This window comes from Neomonachus schauinslandi, unplaced genomic scaffold, assembly GCF_002201575.2.
Source record: "Neomonachus schauinslandi unplaced genomic scaffold, ASM220157v2 HiC_scaffold_45, whole genome shotgun sequence".
NCBI classification, from domain to species: Eukaryota; Metazoa; Chordata; class Mammalia; order Carnivora; family Phocidae; genus Neomonachus; species Neomonachus schauinslandi.
The window spans coordinates 34,899-44,093 of NW_025408747.1; the positions used below are offsets into that span (position 1 = coordinate 34,899).

At 52.0% G+C, this 9,195-nt stretch overlaps 1 protein-coding gene across 2 annotated transcripts; it reads right to left on the reverse strand.

Moving 5' to 3' along the window:
* Positions 1–1,053: 1,053 nt before the first annotated feature.
* On the reverse strand, positions 1,054–8,667 carry LOC110572965 (kallikrein-5). Of its 2 annotated transcripts, none has more exons than XM_021681415.1 (6): positions 8,539–8,667; positions 8,186–8,263; positions 6,016–6,280; positions 4,986–5,242; positions 4,724–4,857; positions 1,054–1,547 (listed from the first exon to the last, which is right to left on the reverse strand). In XM_021681415.1, exons 2-6 carry the CDS (start codon positions 8,256–8,258, stop codon positions 1,392–1,394), a joined length of 885 nt encoding a protein of 294 aa, XP_021537090.1. In that variant the 5' UTR covers positions 8,259–8,263; positions 8,539–8,667; the 3' UTR covers positions 1,054–1,391. The 2 variants fall into 2 exon arrangements, with proteins under 2 accessions (XP_021537090.1, XP_021537089.1); XM_021681414.1 differs by having other exon boundaries at positions 8,186–8,269; positions 8,539–8,666.
* Between the last annotated feature and the right edge of the window lie 528 nt (positions 8,668–9,195).

Sequence of the window (9,195 nt, forward strand, 5' to 3'; positions counted from 1 at the left end):
CTTTCTTTCTTTCTTTCTTTCTTTCTTTCTTTCTTTCTTTCTTTCTTCCTTCCTTCCTTCCTTCCTTCCTTCCTTCCTTCCTTCCTTCCTTCTTTCTTTCTTTCTTTCTTTCTTTCTTTCTTTCTTTCTTTCGATTTTATTCATTTATTTGAGAGAGAGAGACAGAGAGGGCAACAGAGATCACAAGCAGGGAGAAGAGGGATCATGACCTGAGCGGAAGGCAGACATTTAACCATCTGAGTCACCCAGGTGCCCCCCACCCCAACTCCTTCTTATAAGGACCCTTGGGATTACAATGGTTTCACCCAGAAAATCCAGGATCATCTCTCCATCTCAAGATCCTTAATCACACCTGTGAGGTCTCATTGCCATATAAACCCACATATTCCCAGGTTCCAGGGAGTAGGCTGTGGACACCTTGGAGGTGCGGGTGAGGCTTTATACCACCCTCCCACACCCTCCTTGACTATCTGATATAAATAGGTCCACTCCCCGCAACAGTCCTCTTTCCTCCTGCTCTGTGCTCGTTTTATTCATATCATAGGTAATGTATCCATTTACCTCTTTACTGTCTGCCTTCCCCTAGGAGAATGGGAGCTCCGTGAGGCAGGAAATTGTTCTGTTTTGCCTGTTGTAGTATCTCAGCATCTGACAACTTCCTTGCACAAAATACTCACTCGATCAATATTTGTGAAGAAAATGCAAAGCAGGGGCGCCTGGGTGGCTCAGTCATTAAGCGTCTGCCTTTGGCTCAGGTCATGATCCCAGAGTCCTGGGATTGAGCCCCACATCGGGCTCCCTGTTCAATGGGAAGCCTGCTTCTCCCTCTCCCACTCCCCCTGCTTGTGTTCCCTCTCTCGCTGTCTCTCTTTCTGTCAAAAAATAAATAAAATCTTAAAAAGAAGAAGAAGAAGAAGAAGATGCAAAGCAGCTTGAGTGGATCTCTGCCTCTTGCAAGTAAAATACCCCCAAAGAGCAAACACAATGGTGCAGAGGGGAGAAGTGACTTGTTCCTGGCTGTCTGGTCATTCAGTGAGTGGGGGACACCACATACAGAGCTCACTTCTCCTCAGATGCTTTATTTCTGGGACCAATAGCTGCAGAACAAGGACAGCCTCTGGGCCTGAGGAAGGAAGCATGGGGGAGACTGAGGTGCAGCCCTCACCTTGGTCATTCTGGGAAACTCTCTCTAGGACCTGACTGGAAAGATAGGGTCAGCCCAGGGCTGGGAAGGGGGACCCTGATTCCAGGAGACTTGGGGAGGGGCTGGAGAGATTAACAATCCCAACATCCTCAGGAAGGAACAGGGGTGTGGAAAGAGTGTCACGGTTCCTGCAGGAGTGAGGACAGCAGAGGATGGGGCACACCAGAATGCCGGGTCCCGGGATGCCTCACGAGTTCGCCTGGATGGTGTCCTTGATCCACTTAGTGAATTGGCAGAGGTTGGTGTAGACGCCGGGTCTGTTGGGCTGGGCACAGGGAAAGTCTCCCCAGGACACGAGGCCCTGTAGGGAGCCATTGCAGACCACAGGCCCCCCGGAATCACCCTGTGGAGGAGAAAGGAGCTCAGAGAGGCAGAGATGTGGGGAGGTGGATGGAGGGAGACACACAGGTGAAGAAGGGCCAGGGAGGCAAGAGATAGAGACATAGAGGTGAAAAAGTAGAGGGGTGAAGAGACACAAAGACAGAGAGGGAGACACAGATAAGACACAGAGAGAGAGAGAGAGAGAGAGGAAATGTTAACATTTCCCTGTAAGTCCCACCTTTAGAAGTTCCGTTTGTCCTCTCCACCCAACGCCACCTCTTCCGTGTGTCTCCCTCACTGGGTCTCTCTGTCCCTATTTGTCTTTCTCTATTCCAACCTTTGAACACTGTATTTCTCCTACTGAGCACACTTGACGTGGCTTCCTTTCCCTTCCTCATTCTTCGCCGGCCCTCGACACCAATCCGTCTTGTACTTACACCTCACCTTTGCAGAGAGGCAGCTCTCTGGCCCCTGAAGGATGAGGCTTTCTCATCCTGGGCACCACTGACACAGGGGCTAGATCATTCTTTGGTGTGGCGGCTGTCCTGTGCATTGTAAGATGCTCAGCAGCATCCTTGACCTCTATGCATTAGATGCCAGTCACTCCCTTCCTCCCCCAGGCACAATTGTGATAACCAAGACTATCGCCAGGTATTGTCATATGTCCCTCGGGGGTGGGGTTGAGGACTGCTTCCTTGGGTTGCCTGTCCTTAACTCCCCAAACTCCTGCAGCTACTCTCCTATAATAATACCACTCTTTACCGTCATTTCTTATGTATGTTTTCGCAAGATACTAGTATCAGTTATAAAGAAATCCAGAGCTCAACTTCTTTCCGTGTTAGCAGACTCTATTTCAGGCAAAAGAACCTGACTGCGTGCACCTCTAAATTTCAGCTGTCTTGGGACTTAATTTTTCTCATTATATTTTGTTTATGTCCCTGCAGAATTTCCTTTGAGAGGCAGTTCGTTAACTGCCCTGAGCTTGGCTCCTCGTCTATAAAATAGAGCTAGTAATAGTGGCTAAGTGAGTTAATGAGCCGCTGTACGTGAACCACATAGAGCAGGGCCCCATGTTATTATTATAGTATTAGTGTTATTACTTTTTGCTCTGAGTGGCCACACCCTGACCACATGCTGGTATGAAAAGCTAATTGAGGTCTGCAAAATGAAAAACAAGGTGCTAAACTTGGTTCCAGAAAAGCTAAATGGTTTTAAATGCTGACATTTGAGGGGCGCCTGGCTGGCTCAGTTGGTGGACCGCCCAACTCTTGGTCTCGAGGTCGAGTTCGAGCCCCAGGTGGGCTCGAATAAAATAAATATCTTTTGGGGGCACCTGGGTGGCTCAGTCGTTAAGCGTCCGCCTTTGGCTCAGGTCATGATCCCAGGGTCTGGGATCGAGCCCTGCGTCGGGCTCCCTGATCAGCGGGGAGCCTGCTTCTCCCTCTCTCACTCCCCCTGCTTGTGCTCTCTCTCTCTCGCTGTGTCTCTCTCTGTCAAATAAATAAAAATAAAATCTTAAAAAAAATTAATTAAAAATTAATAAATAAAAATCTTTTTAAAGAATGCCGACATTCGAATTAGACATGCTTTCTTCTGATAAAAATCCCTCTGCCCACTCCTCTATCCAGATGTGCGTGTTTCCATATCGAGTGGGGACAGAGATGACATTGGGAAGTTGCTACAATCCTCTAGGTTTATAAAATTGGTGGGGAGGAACTCTTTCCCAGCCATCAAAATGGGACAGGAGTGCTGTCTGAGGCCACAGCTTCCTTAGTAATTGCCAATATTACTGAAGTGTTCATCCTGCCAGCAGAAAGCACCTTAATTTACATCCTTCTGGAACCCTTGAGGGCCTGAATACAGGGGAGGGTCCTGATCCCTGCAAGAGTTTACTTTTAATTTCTGTCATCCTCAACAGACAGAGCTTCCATGAAGACACAGAGAAGCTCTGTGTTGGGAATCAAGGAATATTTGTTGAACATTGGTCCCCACCCATCTCTCCAGGCTCAACTCTTACTGCGTCCACCCCCCTCAACTCAGTTCCCCAAACATTCTGGCTTTTTCTGTCCTTTGAGGCAGCCAAACTCTTCCCTGCTGCAGGGCCTTTGCACTTGCTTTTCCTGCCCTTAACCTTTGCAAGGCTGGCTCCTTTATGTCATTCAGTCTCTACCCGCCTCTGCCCTCTACCCATCTCCCAACCACCCTTTTGAATATTGCCCCTCATCACTCGCTATCATAAAACTATGTTTTATTTTCTGCATAGTTTTTATCAGTCTCTGAAATTACCCTATTTATGCATTTTCTTGACCATTGGGGTTTTTAAAATAATTTTATTTTTTATTTTATTTTAAGTAATCTCTATACTCAACTTGGGGCTTGAACTCATAACCCTGAGATCAAGAATCGCCCGCTCTTCCAACTGAGCCAGCCAGGCGCCCCAACCATTGGGGTTTTTTACCTTTTTACCCCTCCAGCCCTTCCAACAAGCTTGCAATCAAGCCTCTTTATTAAACATTCTCTTTTTTTTCAAATACCTGGCAAAGGTTTTTGTCTTCCTTCCTCAAGACTGTTTACTAGCATTTGTCAGAAAACTTTCATACTATAGATTTTGTGGGGACAAGATACTTAACTGCCATCTGCCTGAAGTTTGCTAAAATAAATAGACAACACTGTGAATGTCTACTACACGAAGATTGCCCCCTTAGCAGTGATATATGTATACAGTGCACAACCTGCCCAACCATATAAAGCAGGCTTGATCTCTTGATCTCTCCCTCTAGACCAGTGCTGTCTAATACGGTAGCCACTAGTCACATGGGGCTGTTGAGCGCTTGAAACATGGCTAGTCCAATTGAGATATGCTGTCATGTGATGCACATTGGATTTCACAGACTTACTATTAAAAAAAAAAGAATGTAACATATCTCATTTATAATTGTTTTATATTAACTACATTTTGAAGTCATGCTACTTGGGATACATGGGGTTAAATAGAATTTATTATTAAGATAGCGAAATTTACCTGCTTCTTTTTCACTTTGTAAAATGTAGCTACTAGAAAATTTAAAATGACATGTATGACTCACATTATATTTCTATTGGACAGGGATGGGTTCCCAGCACTTAGCAAAGTTTCAGTTTACATAGTTGGCACTCAGGGCGTCTCTGCTGCCTGAATGTAGAAGTCTTGAGCCTTACCTGGCAGGAGTCTCTGCCCGCCTCGTCACCAGCACAGAACATAGTGGAGTCTATCTGTCCTGGATAGGCCTTCTTGCACCTGCTGGTACTTAGCACAGTGATGTTCAAGCACTGGAGGACCTTGGGAAATTTAACTGTCGGAAACACACACAGAGCAGGGCCACTATGAGCAACGGAGAAAGATGGGGAGGGGCAGTGCTCAGAGGCAGAGAGGGGGAGAAGGCAGACATGGGTGGGCATCAAGAGGGACCTGGACGCTCACTGTGGGGGCTGCTGGTTGTTCCCCAGCCAGAAACCAAGCAGCTGGTCCCAGCAGTGGGACAGTGGGAGGAGATGTTGATGGGCTTAACAGCCTGAGTCTGATGGATTCTTCTGTTCAGTTTGATGAGCATGAGGTCATTGGAGTGGCTAGGATGGGAATAGCCAGGATGGGGGATAGATTTGATCCCTTTGAACAACTGCTGCCCAGTTTCATAAATGGGCGAAAAGGAATGGTGGCCAAGAACAATTCTGTAAAATCTAAAGAAGATGGTGCAGATTACTAGCAACCCCGATCCCTATGCCCATATCCAGTGCTGAGCACACCCCAAATCTAATCCCAACCCCATCTTCACCCCATCCCATCCCCAACCTGAATCCTTTCCCCACATATAAACCACCACCTCTGCATTCCCAACCCTGATCTAACCACCCTAACCTCAAATCCAACCCTCCACCCCCCCCAATAACTCTAATCCCAACCCCATCCTCAATCCTACATCCATTCCCGCCCCCAGCCCTAACCCATCCCCCTGTATCTCCACCCATCTCCAATTCTCCTAATGGCATCTCTGTTCCAGACCGTCAACATACTCATGCCCAGCCCCAAATCCAACCCATTTGCATCCCTTCGCCCACCCTCAAACCATCAACACGTGCCTTCCCAACTCCAAATCCAGCCATCTCCAGTACCATTCTTAAAGCTAACCCCAACCCCATCTTCAAGCCCACAGCTATTTCCAATCCCAATACCATTTTCATCTCTACCCTACCCCATCCCAAACTCTAAAGCCAGTCTGAATCACATCTCCATTCCAAACCACTCAACACATGCACTCCTCACCCCAAATCCACCACATCTCTAACTCCCACCCCCACCACAATCTTCTCCCCAGCCTAACCCTCTCTCCACCCCAACTCCATCCCTGATCCCGTCCCAACTGTACCCCTTTCTCATCCGCGCCGCACACTCACCTCCATGCCCCTCCCGCTCGCCCCTGCCCTGTCCAGCCTGCTCTTGGAGCCCCACTCACGGTTTCCGGCAGTGGGCGGCTGTGAGCAGCCACTGCGGATTCACCAGCACGGCCCCACAGTAGAGCTGGCTGGCCTGCACCAACAGCGCACCCTGCCACGGCTGGGCGTGCATCTCGCAGTCGGTCCCATTCACAATGCGGCTGCTGCTGCCTTCGTCTGCCCTGGTGTTCTCCTGGGCCCCAGCTCCAGTGTCCCGGGCGCTTCCAGAGGGCCCGGTGTCGGAGGGGTTGTTGCAGGAGGTAACATCGTTCGCAAGAACAGGCTCTGGGGGCCGAAAACGGGCGGGGCTTGGGATCGGGGCGGAGCTTGGGCTCAGCGGGTGGGTCTTAGATCCAAGAGGTGGGACCCTCCGGAGGTCGTCTGACCCCCGAAAGACTCTTATATTGAGGAAGGGGTCGGGCCCAGGGCTTTAGGGGCGGAGCCTGGAGTCTAAGGCCCGGAGTCTAAGGGTGAAACCTGGGAGAGGGGCAAGGCTTAGAACTCAAGGACAGTGTCCAGGATCAGGTGGTTTACTGGACTCTGATTGCGCCTCAAGGTTCCTGGGAGTGGCTAGAGCTCAGTGGGCGGGGCCAAGGGAGGTAAAATTGGACCTTCCCAGGGGCGGAGCCAAGGCGCAGGGGGTGGAGCCTGGGAATGGGCCCGTGATCAGGGCTTTAGTGGTGGGACCTCGGCTCAAGAAGTGGGGTCAGGCCTCAGCGAATGAGGTCAGGGCTGGAGGGGGCAGTTTGAGAGGCCAGGGTCACGTGGGGAGATCGAATCTATAAAGAGCCCAGACTTCGGGCAAGGAGGTAGGGGCTGGGTTCTAGGAGCTGCCGACAGGACCGGAAGTGGACCGTGGCCAAAACGGGGAGAGCCATCGAGGTGGGGCCTGGCTTGCGGGGCTGGGGGGTGCACAGCCCAAGGGGATCTTGACTGTGGATAAAGTCTGGAGTAGCAGTGCGGTTGAGGAAAGGGGGACAGGGTTAGAGCCGCTGGACGGAGGGAGAGTTGGGGGAACAGAACCAGGAGGAGTGCTCAGCTAGAGGGGCCCGATGGCGACAGAAAACAGGACTCATTTTGAATTCTCAAACACGAATGTCCACCTCCTGAATCCTGCTGGCAGTACCCTCCCCCCTACAGCCAGACACAGATACCCCACTCCATTGCTCCGCCCCCCATAGTCTGTGTACTTGTTCACATTCTTCCTGATGACCCACAGATGCCAAGCGCCTGGCGCGCACACTCCAGGAAACACGCACACAGCTGCTGTCACAGATAAGCACACGCACAGTTAATGAGAGGCGCACCGTCTCCACCGGGCTAGCCGCGGGTGCGGCTCCGGCTCACGGTGCACACACTTTCCGGGCAAGCGCACCAGGCGGCAGCCTCACAAGATCTCGCGCCCCCACGCAGCGTCTCAGGGACATGGAGACCAGCCCAGGCTCTTCCGCACACGGGCACGTGGGCATGGAGACAACATTACCCTCCGTAAGCCCAGCAGGGCACAGTGCAAGTGACCTAGCATCAGCCATCTTCACACAGCTAAGACCTCGTAGGGATAGACACCCCAGCACACCCAGTCCCTCAAGGCAGGGACGGAAACTCCACCCACGCGGTTGCCCCATCACACAGACAGTCCCCGATAAACACGCAGTCACCATCACCCCGACGTAGAACCTCAAGCGGCCACACAGCCCAAGCAGAGCCGCACATAGTCCTGCGCTCAGCGGCAAACACTCAGCCCCAAACCGTTCCTTACCTGCAAGCACCTGGCTGCGCGTTTTCACTATAACCAGCACTTCTGTTACAAGAACTCCAGATGCCTTCGGTCACACAGAGCCACACACATAATGTGCACACAATTACCCGCACATTGAGTCACACATGATCCCAAACGCACACACGCCCAGTCACACAATCGCACACACAGCCTCCAAGCGAGTGCACCAGTTACAGGCAGTCACTTGATATGGGGAAAGGCACCCCCCCAAAACCACACACAGTGACAGGCACACAGCCACCCACAATCGTCCGAACATGAATACAGACTCCGACTCACAGTCACCCAGTCCCAGAGCCATACCCCATCACACGGAGTGCCCCCCGGGACAAACACTCCAATGTCACTCAGAGTCACCCACAGCCCCACCCACAGTTAGCTGACAGGTGCACAACAGGGGTTCTGGTTACCTGTCACCCGCAGCATCAGGGCTGTGATCAGGGCACCGACCATCCACATCCAGGAGTGTCCTGCTGGATCCATGGCCACTGCACCTTGTGGGGAGGACAAAGGGCAGGGAGGCCTGGGTGATGCTGGGAGCCCTTACCCCACCTCCCTTCCTTCTTTGCCCCGTTTCTCAGGGCAGAAAGGAACCACAAGGACATTGCCCCCCAGCCCAGAGACTACAGACTTCAGAGGAGCAGACATCCAGAACCCTCCAGTTGTGCAAAGAGGGAAGATAAAGAGAGAGTAGGGGTGCATCCAAGACCAGAGCCAGACACAGACACCTTTCCCTCTCCCTGTCCTCTTCCGCAGGCCTCACCTGCCGAGTCCCCCAGGTAGGGTGTGGGGAACCCACTCCCAGCTCAGCGACAGACTTCTCAGGCCTGTGCCGTCCTTCAGCCACCTTCTCCTCGGCTCTGGGCACTCAGCCTGAGTTATAACCACCCACTGATCCCCGGGGCGCATTCCCAGGTAGTGAGGCGCCCTGCCAGGCCTCAGCAATCACTCCTCCTGCTTGCCCCCACCTCCACCCCCAGAGCACCCCCCACCCAGTCCCGAAGGCCCCTCCCTACTTTCCTGGCAGGAGGGAGGGTTGGGAAGGGGTCTCCACAAGACTGGCCCATCCTGCCCTGAACCCCTGTCCCCCCAGCTTCAAGCTCATGCTTCTCACCAGCTCTGGGGGGTCTTCTTGGTACCTGGATTTTTCTTTATTTTCCGCGTTCTTCACTCATTCTGCCTCTCTCCGTCCCACCTTATCATCTTCCCATCTTTTTTTTTTAAGCTTTGTTTATTTATTTATTTGAGAGAGAGAGAGAAACAGCGAGAGAGGGAACACAAGCAGGGGGAGTGGGAGAGGGAGAAGCAGGCTTCCCGCTGAGCAGGGAGCCCGATGCGGGGCTCGATCCCAGGACCCTGGGATCATGACCTGAGCCGAAGGCAGCCGCTTAGCCGACTGAGCCACCCAGGCGCCCCCCCC

Excerpts from the sequence above, each read along its gene's own strand:
- LOC110572965 (XM_021681415.1), bottom strand. The coding sequence starts at position 8,258 with ATGGATCCAGCAGGACACTCCTGGATGTGGATGGTCGGTGCCCTGATC. Across the intron at positions 4,858-4,985 it reads AACAACCAGCAGCCCCCACA|TTAAATTTCCCAAGGTCCTC; the intron begins GTGAGCGTCCAG and ends TGTTTCCGACAG. Across the intron at positions 1,548-4,723 it reads CGGGCAGAGACTCCTGCCAG|GGTGATTCCGGGGGGCCTGT; the intron begins GTAAGGCTCAAG and ends TCTCCTCCACAG.